Source organism: Oncorhynchus mykiss, chromosome 14 (genome assembly GCF_057628025.1).
Source record: "Oncorhynchus mykiss isolate SJ-2025 chromosome 14, ASM5762802v1, whole genome shotgun sequence".
In the NCBI taxonomy this organism is placed as follows: Eukaryota; Metazoa; Chordata; class Actinopteri; order Salmoniformes; family Salmonidae; genus Oncorhynchus; species Oncorhynchus mykiss.
The window spans coordinates 28151998-28167500 of record NC_143035.1 but is presented as its reverse complement, the minus strand read 5'-3'; the positions used below and the strand labels follow the sequence as shown (position 1 = coordinate 28167500).

At 43.8% G+C, this 15503-nt stretch overlaps 1 protein-coding gene across 4 annotated transcripts in view; it reads right to left on the bottom strand.

The window, feature by feature from the left end:
- Window positions 1–15503, bottom strand: part of LOC110489094 (glutamate receptor 1) — a 180227-nt gene that overhangs the window by 103017 nt on the left and 61707 nt on the right. For all 4 annotated transcript variants that reach the window (XM_036943242.2, XM_036943244.2, XM_036943245.2 and 1 more), the window contains exon 4: window positions 10531–10715. In XM_036943242.2, the coding sequence (XP_036799137.1) occupies window positions 10531–10715 (185 nt within the window). The remainder of the gene's footprint in view (window positions 1–10530; window positions 10716–15503) is intronic.

Genomic DNA, 15503 nt, shown 5'->3' with positions numbered 1-15503 from the left:
ACATTTAAAAAAAAGATATAACGTTAGCCATGCAGAACTGCAAAAGTGTTGCTACAGCTCTCAACAACATTGCTGCCCTGAATTTAGCAGGCGCTATCAACAAAGATCAGTGGGAAAACGTTGTGATGGACGATATTTTGCACACAATCAGTGTGAACCAGAGTGACTAGACACAACAACAGGCCAAACAAGCTGTAGCTCGCTACAAACCAAACAGAAGAGACACGCTGCCGTGAAGCCTTCATCAATGTATACGCGTCATTTTCAGATATTATACATTTCAAATGTTGTCAAAGTTGTTTTTTTGCAGGTTAAAGGGTACGGTTAGCTAGCTAGCCAACGTTAGCTTGCTGGCTCGCTATCTAACATTAAGTGTGTGATCTGTGTATTTACATTATACATATCTCAGGAAACCACTTGCATTGCATAGCTAGCTAACATTGAACCTAGTTGGTTAGCTTTAGATACCTGCAGATTCATACTGTTATATAAATATTCATACACATAGCTCATATAAACAAAGACATTCCGTCGTAAGAACACATACACCCAGCCATAAGACTGACCCCCTCTTCCTTATATAAACACACATCTCATCTCCCTCTAACTGGCCGGTCCCAAGAGCAAAGAACTTTTGCTGTGCACCAATGGGGCCCGCTCTGGCTAGAGCAAGGCCCGCCTCCAACCCTCCGACCAGTCAAGAAGACCGAAACGACAAGACTCCACCTACTTTATTCTATGTATAAAAATGTATGTAACCATTGTATAGGCCTCTTTTTCACCTGGCTCCTTGCCGAGTTATGTGAACTAGGTCCGTGCACGTAAAACTGCGGGACAAGATATCTCTGACTCATTAAAACTGTCTTTTGTTACAACTGAAATCCACTCTGTCCAGCGTCCGTGATTTGGTCTCAACTCTCCAGTATTTCAACACTAACAGAATTGGTAGCAGAGGATGGTTGTTCTTGAATTCGATCTATTATAAGTTAGTGTGAGAGGACGAGACTGATCACGGCTAAAAAATCAGACGGAAGAGTGACTTCCCCAGCCATTCATCTTGCCTCAGGAAATCTGATCGGAGCGCTCTATATAAAGGTGAGCAGAGCCCGTTATATCGAAATCTGCATATTGTATTATAGCCTAAACCAAATTTTGATCAGAAAGTACTGGGCGTGAGTATGAATCGGTGCCCAAATTTTTTACATAAGAACCTAAGACATTGATTAAAGATATCTTGTTTTGTAAAAAAATATATATATATATTCTTATTAATGGGCCTATACTCAGTTATTTTAATAGGAATGTGTGAATTGTGATTGACCAATGTGTTAAATTCCTCCAGGGACCCTATTTGTTCTGAAATCTGCATAGAAAACTGTCCTAATTATATATGTATTGGGTTGTGTATAGAGGTGACGTTAAATAGTGGCTGTGTTTTAACACGTAATGGACACAATTATGGATGTTGGAAATTCAATGAGAATTTCATACGAATGAATGAATTATAGATGAACCGAATCTGCAAGTAAAAATGTCCTATTTTGATATGTTCTGTACTATCGAATAAGGTCTTGTGGAGGTGTGGTTATAGATGAACCGAATCTGCAAGTAAAAATGTCCTATTTTTGATACGTTCTGTACTATCGAATAAGGTCTTGTGGAGGTGTGGTTATAGTTGAATGATAGATGAACCGGATCTACAAGTAAAATCTCCTGTTGATACATATAACATCGAATAGGTCTTGTGGAGGTGTGGTTGGATTGAATGAATCTGCATGAAAAATACCCTATTAAAAAAGCTGTGTATTATTTAATAGGTTTTGTAAGAGGTGTAGTCGAGTAGATACAGGATATGTAAGTTTGGCGTTCCACAAGACAGAGATCGGGAATGAGGTGGCTATTGCACATCAAACAATAAACATAATATGAACCAGAGTTGACATTCCATGATTTGGAGATGGGGGAAATTAAATTGAAAGAAACGTTTGTCGCGGAGTAGGTTGGGATACGTAACTGGGCTATTAGGCACACTGGGCTATTAGACAAAGCCACCTTAGTATCGAATGGCCGGGCAACTTTGATTGACAGCAGCCGGGCTGGAATACTGATTTTCGTTTTTTTCATTCCTGTTGATATTGCCTAAAGTTTAAAATTATTCTGACAATTGCTATAGAATCGCTGGAATTTACTGATATAAGTTCATGAAGGAACTTACTGAATTGTTTCTAGAAAGTATTTAAATAAGCCGCCGAGCTTAGTACAGACTTTGTTTGACAGACGCTAAAAGCTACACACTGATTTTTGGGTTTTTCTATTCTATCCATATTTCCTAAAGATATATAATCATTCTGACAATTGTTATAGAATCGCTCGAATTTACTGATATAAGTTCATAAAGGAATTTACTGAATTGTTTACAGAAAGTATTTAAATAATTCACTGAACAACTCTTAGTTCTCTAGAAATTCTATCTATATTTCCTAAAGAGCTAGAATTACTCTGAAAATTGTTATAGAACCGCATATATTCACTGATATATTGTTCCAAAAGGAAATCGCAGAATCATTTATAGATAATACCTAAACGAATCGCTGAACAAATTCAAATAAAATACCGGTGAAATACACACGTGGCGGGCGTCACATACTGATAACCCCCTTTGTATGCGAGGGTGGGGGTAGAAGAGATAAGCCATTGCCAGTACAGCAGTATATCTAAGCATACAACGATAGAAATAAACACCACATAGTAAGTATTGAATATACCTAAATAACGCATTATACACATTATCAGACGAACTAGATAAAATGTCTGCAGCTACCACGCCCAAACTAAAATTCAATGAATATTTAGATCAGAGTATGATTGATAGAGCGGGAGGTAAAAAACAGTATGGGAAAGTGGAGAAAGTGTGGAAAGGATTACGGATAAGATGGACACAAGCAGGTTATTTTAGCGGAGGACCACCTACAGGGGGGAAACTCCAAGATATGCAGACAGAATTAGAGGACGCAGTAGAGCATGCAAAAGCGAGTGAGGCGGAGAGAAACAAGATACACAGGTTCAAAAAAGTAGGTACAAGAGAAAGAGAGAGCGGAGGGGGAGCTCAAGATAGGTACATGGGCCATACAGGAGAGTAGGAGGGTGCTACCCAAAAACACACCAGACATGATGGGCGTGGCTATTGTGGCGTCGGGGGATGTTAAAGCTCCGCCTGAGAACTTGCCCACGGCTCCCCCTGTGGCCGTTTCTCCCTCACTATATCCACAATTGACAATGGAGGCAGTTCAGCCCCAGCCATACTCAAAGGGACAAAATCACCGGAGCCCGTCACACAACCCATTCCTGCCCAGGGCACCTCCCACAATACAGGCTCCAGTTCTGAGAATAGACCAAGGGGAGTTAAAAGGGGAAATTACCCTGGGGATAACGGCTGGCCATATGGTATGTGAACAGTTCGAAACTGGGATTCCAGGAGCAGGAGACCTCCCCCAGGAACGGAGGCCGCAATGCTCCTCTGTGAACTCTCTCACCTCTGAAACCAGAGGACACTTACAAACAAGATTAGATTCAAACCACTTCTATCAGACGGATAGGGAGGACTGTCATCAGAACATGGATATCGAAAACGAAGAAGAAATTGACATGGTGCTCACCCCAGCTCCGATGGGAGCTCCAAACGTGACTAAGATGCAGGAGCTGCTGAAATCATCAATAGCTCGAGCTAAGGAACTCAGGGAGCTAATAGCTAACCAAGATAACAACAGAGAGGGAGCCTACCGTGTGGAAGGCATAATGAGAGGAACAGTAACCAAAGTTACCGAATCAATGGGGTCCGAAACACTCCGTCGATCCTCCAGAATTGCTGATAGAAGAGAGCGAGAGCAGGAGATGGCAGGACAGTACCCCCTGCGACCGACACCAGGTGATGCACACACTGTGGAGTACCAGCCCTGGAAAATGACTGATTTAACAACACTGATGGGACAGATGCCTAGCCTACATGGAGGAGCTTCAGCGTGGCTACTTCAACTGCAGACACTTACGTCAGGCCTGCAACTCTGCCTAGGAGACATGAAAGCACTTCTAGCAAGAGCCACCGACCACGGAACCATGGAGGCCCTCATGACAGCAGCTGACCTTGGATGGCGGGCCCCAACACTGCCCATAGACCACTTCCGTACCAGATTATGGGAAGTTCTACGGAGAGCATACCCTACAGAAAGAAACCATGCCACCTTATCCTCCTTCACAATCAACCCAGGTGAGCAACCTGCAGCATGCCTGGACAGGGCTAAGACCACATGGAGATCGGTCCACGAAGAACCATTCGATCACACTGATACCACACTCAGCATGTGGAAGGAAATGGTGGTCAACGGGTGTCCTGGAGATGTTAAAACCAAACTCAGAGGAACGGTAGGGTTGATTGCACTTCCTCTGACCCAATTCAATACGCATGTGCACCACCATGTGACCCAGCACAACAAGGAAAGAGGGGGTGCTGAGAGCCAGGTGCAGTCCCTCCAGGTACAACTCCTGAAACTCCAATTGAAGGAAGCACAACAAGGAGAAAAACCTAAGAAACAGATGGTGGCGGAAGAAACGAAGGAGCCGGGAACCAAAACAGACATCTCCCAAATAGTGGCCCAGAGTGTCGCTCAGATGATCCAACAGCAGGCAGCCTCACTCACGGCCACTAGGGGGGCCCAACCACCCCAATACCCTCCCCCACAGCAGTATATCCTGCAACAACAACACCCAGTATGGGCTCGACGGGGTCCCTACACTGGACAACACAGAGGGGGAAACTACCAGTGTTTTAACTGCGGAATTACCGGTCATTTTGCCAGAGATTGCATGAAACCACTCTCCCCGCAGCAACAGCAATGGAGAGCAAGAGGAAGTGGGGGAAACCCACCTCTGCAACATCAGCAACCAGGACCCACACCCATGCATCAGCAACAGCCAGCATACAACCACCCAGAATCTAGCCACATGCAGCAGGAGCAGCAAGATTACAACCAACCCTCCCACTTCAACACCTGATCACCCAGTAAGAATGATGAGGATGCCACTCCTGCCGATGACCACACTGTCTGAAGCCCAAGAAGTGTACTGGCTAAAATGCCTACCCACAGGGCCTGCCACCCCTCACATCCAGTTTAAGTTCAACCAACTGAAAGCTCAAATCTACACTCTGCACCCATATAAGACTCCCCAAGCTGAGATCCATTGCACACTCAATGCAACAGAAACTGAGGACTGCCTCTACACTGCAGACTGGGACGAAGACATGATGCACCTGACCCCACCTATCAGGTGTTGTACCATTGGGTGTGGCCCAGAGGGGGTGGCAGCACCGGTCATCCTACGATCAAGGAACCTCCATGCACCCCTGGCCTGGACGGCTGAAGCATCAACAGCCATAGCACTCCTGAAAACAGATCTATCAGCGGCAGCAGCTCTGACTGCACCTGACTACAAGAACAAGTTCCATTTGGATGTTTCTGGAAGGGAAGGATTCACCTCATCCGTCCTATTCCAGAAACAAGAGGGGGAGAGAAGGGTCTTGATGTACTACTCTTCAAACTTGACCACATTGAGGTAGGACAGTCAACATGCTCCAGATACGTTGCTGCAGTAGCAAAAGCTATTGAAAAAACAGCTCACCTCGTGATGTCACCCTTCAATCAGCCATCATCCCTCAACCAGCATCGGCCAAATTAGCTGAAATCATCGGATTGACGCAGGTCCTCATCAGAGGAAAAGGAAAGACTGAATATCTATACAGACTCAGCCCATGTCCATGAAGCAGTCCACACTGATGGACCCAGAACTTTTATGAGAAACACATGGCCCCACACACGAAGGCAAACTAAAGACCCTCCAAAAAGGCCTCGCACATCTGGTGGCACCCTCACATAAAAAATATGACTTATTTTATTTTTTGACTTATTTTATGACGATGATTTATTTTGTGACGAATGCAATGGTTGTGACAGACACAACCCAAAGAAACCATATCAAACACCAATGGGCTCATACGTAATACCTAATGCATGTTTTCAGGATATTAGTATAGACTACACCGACATGGGCCCCGAAAATGTATCTAAAGGCAAACTCTATCTCCTAGTCACAGTAGATAGGTTCTCCAAATGGGTAGAGGCAATACTAACAAAAGGGGAGGATGCTAGGTCAGCCTTTGAGTGGCTACAAACCAAACTAATACCCAGGTATGGCATCCCAAGACAAATCAAATTTGACAAATGGCTTACATTTAACAAACACCTGAGACAGGTGGAAGAAAGATTTGGCATAACCCACAGATTTGGATCTGTGTACAGGCCCCAATCCCAAAATCTGGTGGAACGTCAAACCAAAAGCAAAAGCTAAGATAGCTAAAGTATGTGCCTCATGGGATAATGACTGGTAGAGTCATGCATGGTCCACCAAGGGAGGGAGGTCATATGCCCGCCCTTGATGTACAACAAATTGTAATGTCTAATTATGTGAAAAAACTGACGGTTCTCTCTGCAGCACTCTCTACCCAGGTTCACAAGGTCCAGGAGGGGGAGCTGCCGGGGGACACGCCACTACTGAAGGTAAAGGTTGGTGACGGGGTGTGGGTTACAGTCCACAAGAGAAAGTGGCTGGAACCCAGGTGGACTGGACCGTACGAAGTGAAGGAGGTTACTTCACACTCAGTCCAGGTCAAAGGTAAATCAGGCACACCTTGGCACCGCCTTACACATTGCACCCCAGCCCCAATTCCTTCTAGAACACTGACTGAAGTCAGACCTGATTTGAGCGGCCTAAATTCGATTCCAAATGAAGACACTCCTTCCTCAGGTGATGCGGCATCAAACTCCGCCTCCACTGAGAAGGGAACCTCGCCCAGTTAGAGGGAAATTTCTCCCTCTCTGGGTGAGGCTGGGGATATCTGGTCCCTTATTTGTGATATTCCTACTGATATTTGGAGTAACCCTAGGACTTTCACATGGTTAATTGAACAACTTTTTCACCCTGCCACATCACATACACCAACCCCTACACATGTCCCTAACTCCTTTCCTGATATCACTCCCTCCAATCACTCCCGTCCCAAACGTAGCACTACACCCACAGACCCACCATGCAAACCAGACAAGGTTAGGAGCACCACCTTATATATACCCACGATTGCAACCGCCACCTTTCTGCTATAGTTTTCACGTCTAATAGACGTGAAGAGGGGGATTTGTTATATAAATATTCATACACATAGCTCATATAAACAAAGACATTCCGTCGTAAGAACACATACACCCAGCCATAAGACTGACCCCCTCTTCCTTATATAAACACACATCTCATCTCCCTCTAACTGGCCGGTCCCAAGAGCAAAGAACTTTTGCTGTGCACCAATGGGGCCCGCTCTGGCTAGAGCAAGGCCCGCCTCCAACCCTCCGACCAGTCAAGAAGACCGAAACGACAAGACTCCACCTACTTTATTCTATGTATAAAAATGTATGTAACCATTGTATAGGCCTCTTTTTCACCTGGCTCCTTGCCGAGTTATGTGAACTAGGTCCGTGCACGTAAAACTGCGGGACAAGATATCTCTGACTCATTAAAACTGTCTTTTGTTACAACTGAAATCCACTCTGTCCAGCGTCCGTGATTTGGTCTCAACTCTCCAGTATTTCAACACTAACAATACTACAGCATTTCATGCATGGTGGCTAGCTATGACAATCCGTTTGTACTGTAGCTATGGGTAGGGCTTATGGTTAATTGTTTAGCTAGCTAGCTACATGTCTAAACAAAAGACTACACTTCATCAGATGATTACATGACCCATCAAGTTAGCGAGGTGTGTTTGGGGGGTGATTAAGGCCATCTATTGTATTTCATGAACATGTCTAGACAATAGTGACCCATTTACTTAGCTAGATGTGGCTGGGGGTTGGTTATAGCATTTCTTTCACGTGACCCAACAATTTAGACAAGTGTGTCTGGGTAAGCATCATCTAATAATTATTTATATAATATTTTTATCTGGACACTCTCTATTTCTGATATTGCTCCTATCCAAATATGGAAGTAACCATTTCACTGTACCAATTACACCTTCTGTTTCCTGTTCATGTGACAAATCAACTTAGATGTGATTTGATATAGTGTGTGTTTACCAGAGACGGTCATGTGAAGAACAACATGACCTGCACCAAAGTCAGACTAGGATATAAAGTGCATTTGGAAACTATTCAGACCCCTTGACTTTTTACACATTTTGTTACGTTTGTTACGTTTTATTCTAAAATTGATTAAATATTATTTATTTTTTATCAATCTACACACAATACCCCATAATGACATTAAGTGAAAACAAGTTTTTAGACATTTTTGCGAATTTATCACAAATAAAAAACAGAAATAACTTATTTACATAAATTACTCAGAGTTACTTCTCTATGATACTGGAAATTGAGCTCAGGTGTATCTGTTTCCATTGAGCATCCTTGAGATGTTTCTACAACTTGGATTCCACCTGTGGTAAATTCAATTGATTGGACATGATTTGGAAAGGCACACACCTGTCTATATAAGGTCCCAGAGTTGACATTGCATGTCAGAGCAAAATCCAAGCCGTGAGGTCGAAGGAATTGTCTGTGGAGCTCCGAGAAAGGATTGTGCCGAGCCACAGATTTGGGCAAGGGTACCAACATTTTTTTGCAGCATTGAAGGTCTCCAAGAACACAGTGGCCTCCATCATTCTTAAATGGAAGAAGTTGAGCAATTGGGGGAGAAGGGCCTTGGTCAGGGAGCTGACTAAGAACCCAATGGTCACTCTGACCAAGCTCGAAAGTTCCTCTGTGGAGATGGGAGAACCTTCCAGAAGGACAACCATCTCTGCAGCACCCCACCAATCAGGCCATTATGATAGAGTGGCCAGATGGAAGACACAGTTAAAGGCACATGACAGCCCGCTTGGAGATTGCCAAAAGGCACTTAAAGACTCTCAGACCATGAGAAACAAAAATCTCTGGTTTAATTAAACCAATATTGAACTCTATGGCCTGAATGCCAAGCGTCACGTCTCGAGGAAACCTGGCACCCTCCTTACGGTGAAGTATGGTGCCGGCAGCATCATGCTGTGGGGTCGTTTTTATGCGGCAGGGACTGGGAGACTAGTCATAATCGAAGAAAAGATGAATGGAGCAAAGTAGAGAGAGATCCTTGATGAAAATCTGCTCCAGAGTGCTCAGGACCTCAGAGGGAGGCGAAGGTTCACCTTCCAACATTACAAAGACCCTAAGCACACACGCAAGAAAATGCAGGAGTGGCTTCGGGACAAGTCTCTGAAGGTCTTTGAGTGGCCCAACCAGAGCCCGGACTTGAACCCGATCGAACATCTCTGGAGAGACCTGAAAATAGCTGTGCAGCGAATCTCCCCATCCAACCTGACATAACTTGAGAGGATCTGCAGAGAAGAATGGGAGAAACTCCATGCTTGAAGTGTCATACCCAAGAAGACTTGAGGCTACAATCACTGCCAAAGGTGCTTCACCAAAGTACTGAGTAAAGGGTCTGAATACTTAAATGTGATATTTCTGTTTGCTTTGTCATTATGGGGTATTGTGTGTAGATTGATAGGGAAAAAATACAATTGAATCAATTTTAGAATAAGGCTGTAAAGTAACAAAATATGGAAAAAGTAAAGGGGTCTGAATACTTTCCAAATGCACTGTAGGCCAAGGACTACATCAATGTATTTTTACCTGGAGTTGTTCCTACTACTTTCAAACACTTTGTTTTGAAATCTTTGGTTTTTTACTTTACTACCTTACTCACTCTTTTTAGCACATGGCCTCAAATGTGAATCCTTAAATAGATGGGTGGGGCTAAGGCTTAAGATGGTGTGAATGATGCTGAATGGGTGTAGACAAAGAAGTACTCTCCAGTAGGTGTACCAAAACATTAATGGACCATTTTCTCAAAAGTGGAGTTACAAGTTTATCAACTTTTAAAGCAGAATTACTTTCCCATTGTTCCTCAACTGAGGTCACATATAAGCCTATTTTGACTTTGCAGCTGGCCTATCTAGCGGAAATTGCTCAGTTCTGCCTCCACGGCAAGATTCATGACAATAAACGTCAACCTGTCTCTCTTACCTTCTCTTCTCTCTCTCTTTATTACTCTCTGTCTTTCTCTGCTAGCTATGTGGTGTTTATTTCACTGAGAATTCATGTTAATTATGTCTCACGTGCAACAGAGTGATGCTTTCTCAAATGTCTGGATTCAATTAATTCACAGAAAGCCAAAGTATAACGACCCAAATCATGCCTACTTTTGCCATCTGACAGGCATTTTTATGTGGCACAGTTCTGACCAAACCAGGTCTGGCAAAGTTCTGGCTTATGTATGGTAGCTGCTTACCATTTTTGCCATTGCTGGCCCACTACTAGCGATGCAGATGACTCCTGCAATGTCACAGTCTCGTTACCGTTTTGAGGGTTGAGATGAGTCTCTCTATCTTGTTACCTTTTTGAGGATGGAGGTGAGTCTTTCGGTCTCACAGTCGATGATGATCTGTCCCTCCTTCCTCTTGTCCAGGTCTTGGAACACCTTGAGGAACGAGGTCTCCGTCATGGTCTCCACGTTGACAGACGTCACCAGCCAGCTCCTCTCAGCAGCCGTGTCCAGGACCTTCTGCAGCACAGACAGGCCTACAGGTCAGGGGCAAAGGTCATGGGTTAGAGGTGAACTATGGCTGTGTTCCAAAAGGCATCCTATTCCCTGGTGCCCTGGTGCAGTACATGGTGAATAGGGTGCCATTTTGGATGCATCGTATGACATCATTTACACTGTATGACTGACATGTCTTAGAAGCCAAGCATCTTGTCCAAAAGCCCAAGAAGCACCTTTCCCACTAAGCCCAAGAAGCATCTTGCCCAATAAGCCCAAGAAACATCTTGTCTAAAAGCCCAAGAAGCACCTTTCCCACTAAGCCCAAGAAGCATCTTGCCCAATAAGCCCAAGAAGCACCTTGTCCAAAAGCCCAAGAAGCACCTTTCCCACTAAGCCCAAGAAGCATCTTGCCCAATAAGCCCAAGAAGCACCTTTCCCACTAAGCCCAAGAAGCATCTTTCCCACTAAGCCCAAGAAGCATCTTTCCCACTAAGCCCGAGAAGCACCTTTCCCACTAAGTACAAGAAGCATCTTTCCCACTGAGCCCGAGAAGCACCTTTCCCACTAAGCCCAAGAAGCACCTTTCCCACTAAGCCCAATAAGCATCTTGCCCAATAATCCCAAGAAGCACCTTTCCCACTAAGCCCAAGAAGCATCTTTCCCACTAAGCCCAAGAAGCATCTTTCCCACTAAGCCCGAGAAGCACCTTTCCCACTAAGCCCAAGAAGCATCTTTCCCACTAAGCCCGAGAAGCACCTTTCCCACTAAGCCCAAGAAGCATCTTGCCCAATAAGCCCAAGAAGAACCTTTCCCACTAAGCCCAAGAAGCACCTTTCCCAATAAGCCCAAGAAGCACCTTTCCCACTAAGCCCAAGAAGCACCTTTCCCAATAAGCCCAAGAAGCACCTTTCCCACTAAGCCCAAGAAGCATCTTGCCCAATAAGCCCAAGAAGCACCTTTCCCACTAAGCCCAAGAAGCACCTTTCCCAATAAGCCCAAGAAGCACCTTTCCCAATAATCCCAAGAAGCACATTTCCCACTAAGCCCAAGAAGCACCTTTCCCACTAAGCCCAAGAAGCACCTTTCCCACTAAGCCCAAGAAGCATCTTGTCCAAAAGCCCAAAAAGCACCTTTCCCACTAAGTCCAAGAAGCATATTGCCCAATAAGACCTATCCATCAATAAAAATGCTTTCATGCTAACATAGACCTATCCATCATAAGACTTTCTCTGACAGCACAGCGATGTAATACATGATTACCGGCTCCAGAGGGACAGTTCATTATAACGACTGGGATGCCATGTACAGATATGTTGTTACAGCACTTGGTGTTACTCTGAATAATCACACGCACACGCACACACACACACACACACACACACACACACACACACACACACACACACACACACACACACACACACACACACACACACTTGCACAAACAAATGTGCACCACACATACCAGGGCGACCACAGGCATAAGCGACATAAGTGGCCGCTTAGGGCCCCTGGCCGCAAGGGGGCCCCCATTTTTTTATATATGTATTTTTTTTGGAACTCAATTGGGGTCTCAACTTACTATTTAGAGTTAAAATCGTAGAATACAGAAGGTACAATTTCAAAATGTGGTTGTGCATCAGCAGTTTTTCTTGTTATGTCAGTCACTGAGACTCACTCAATTAGCCCATTTCAGCTAACATTTTTTAGATTGGAAGTTTGTCTAGCCAGCTGTCTAAACGTGTAGTAATCATGACCGGCAATGCAGGGCACATGCCCAGAAGCCCTAACCTCCATTGGTCACCCATTGTTTATGTTAGTCATTGTCACTCAGATATCTTATTAACATGGCATAAGTCATACAAAATGTGTAGAATTGCAGAAAATGATCTTTAAAAAGGCAAAAGAAAATCACCCCTTGACAAAATGTGTAGAATTGCAGGGAAGTAGCTGTAAAACTGTTCTTTTTTCTCTTCCCCATGGCAACGTGTAGAATTGCAGGGAAATAGCTGTAAAACTGTTCTTTTTTCACTTCCCCATGGCAACGTGTAGAATTGCAGGGAAATAGCTGTAAAACTGTTCTTTTTTCTCTTCCCCATGGCAACATGTGTAGAATTGCAGGGAAATAGCTGTAAAACTGTTCTTTTTTCTCTTCCCCATGGCAACATGTGTAGAATTGCAGGGAAATAGCTGTAAAACTGTTATTTTTTCTCTTCCCCATGGCAACATGTGTAGAATTGCAGGGAAATAGCTGTAAAACTGTTCTTTTTTCACTTCCCCATGGCAACATGTGTAGAATTGCAGGGAAATAGCTGTAAAACTGTTCTTTTTTCTCTTCCCCATGGCAACATGTGTAGAATTGCAGGGAAATAGCTGTAAAACTGTTATTTTTTCACTTCCCCATGGCAATGTGTAGAATTGCAGGGAAATAGCTGTAAAACTGTTCTTTTTTCTCTTCCCCATGGCAACATGTGTAGAATTGCAGGGAAATAGCTGTAAAACTGTTCTTTTTTCACTTCCCCATGGCAACGTGTAGAATTGCAGGGAAATAGCTGTAAAACTGTTATTTTTTCTCTTCCCCATGGCAACATGTGTAGAATTGCAGGGAAATAGCTGTAAAACTGTTCTTTATTCTCTTCCCCATGGCAACATGTGTAGAATTGCAGGGAAATAGCTGTAAAACTGTTCTTTTTTCACTTCCCCATGGCAACGTGTAGAATTGCAGGGAAATAGCTGTAAAACTGTTCTTTTTTCACTTCCCCATGGCAACATGTGTAGAATTGCAGGGAAATAGCTGTAAAACTGTTCTTTTTTCTCTTCCCCATGGCAACATGTGTAGAATTGCAGGGAAATAGCTGTAAAACTGTTCTTTTTTCACTTCCCCATGGCAATGTGTAGAATTGCAGGGAAATAGCTGTAAAACTGTTCTTTTTTCACTTCCCCATGGCAACGTGTAGAATTGCAGGGAAATAGCTGTAAAACTGTTATTTTTTCTCTTCCCCATGGCAACGTGTGTAGAATTGCAGGGAAATAGCTGTAAAACTGTTCTTTTTTCACTTCCCCATGGCAACGTGTAGAATTGCAGGGAAATAGCTGTAAAACTGTTCTTTTTTCTCTTCCCCATGGCAACGTGTAGAATTGCAGGGAAATAGCTGTAAAACTGTTCTTTTTTCACTTCCCCATGGCAACGTGTAGAATTGCAGGGAAATAGCTGTAAAACTGTTATTTTTTCTCTTCCCCATGGCAACGTGTAGAATTGCATGACGTGTTACAAAACCGCTAGATTTTCTATTTGCTCCATTGTGTAGAATTGCAGGACCACTAAAATGTTTTGCCGCGAGGTGGGGTACCCCTAACTAAATCTCACTAAGGGCCCCCAAAAGGCTAGGGCTGGCCCTGCACACACACACAGACACAGACAGTCCCTCAGAGGCACCAATTACATCCAGGCCACTCCATTAAGCTGTCCCCATAGGCTGCTAATGCACTAAAGTATCATGGGGGAACAGGCTAGGGAACCAATGGGCTCGCGGCTCAGAACAGGGACAGGAAATATGAGGCCATTAGGGAACACATCGATCATGGCTGCAGATTTACAGTGTGGGAGGCACACACACAGTATCATATTAGACCAATCAGAATCCTCCTGGGAGGGGACAGACAGTTATTCCAGAAGGTAAACAAAGCTTTTACCAACTGCAGAGCGGCGGCCATTACTAAACCAAATACTGAATTATAACAATTACATTATAAGCTAAGCTAATACATGAAGCTGTATTCCACACAGCCAGTCACAACTGCACTAGAGAGAATCATCAAAAATGGCATAAGACCCTCTTTACATATTTCACATGCCATATTTGCAGCAGGGTTGTTGGTGTGTGTCTAACTAGTCAGAATTATGTTGAAAGGTGATGGATGCCTGGCTCCGTTGGATGGTTTAGAGGAGAGGTAGAGAAGTGGTTGAAAAGGGGTTGGTGACACCTGATAAATACAATGTGTCAAATCACATAAATCATTTGAGAAATCAGACCTAGCTTTAGTTCAGTGGGCAAATACAGTCCAGTGGTGTTCAGAATACTTGGTTTCAAACCCAGCAGCCAGTCACATTAAACCATTGACTGCTATGGACAGCCGAGAACTCCATAGACGGAGCTTCTGCTTTCAGGACCATGGTCAACTCCTCTGTTTCAGAGTGGTTTGTTTCAGGACAACTAACCACTCATGGTCAACTCCTCTATTTCAAGGTCTAGTTTCAGGACCATGGTCAACTCCTCAGACAGAAAACACTCTTTTAATTTCTAACTTTTTCTTCTCAACCTTCTGTTGTCGTGGTGTGATTCCAGGACCATGGCCAGCTCCCTAGAGCTCAATCTCACAATCTGCAGTCTTTACCCCTTTTCCACAAGAACACACACACTTATTCTAGTCAAAGTAAAACCTGTTTGCCCCCTACTCCCTGAAATAGAACAAGGAGGTTGAATCGGAAACACAAATCTGAGTCTGCACACCATGAAAAGAACGCTCATAAGAACTAATTATGGAATCTGGCCCTCAAAATAACTAATAATGGAATCTGGCCCTCATAAGCACGAATAACGGAATCTGGCCCTCAAAATAACTAATAATGGAATCTGGCCCTCATAAGAACTAATAATGGAATCTGGCCCTCATAAGAACTAATAATGAAATCTGGCCCTCAATATAACTAATAATGGAATCTGGCCCTCATAAGAACTAGTAATGGAATCTGTCCCTCATAAGAACTAATAATGGAATCTGGCCCTCATAAGAACTAATAATGGAATCTGTCCCTCAATATAACT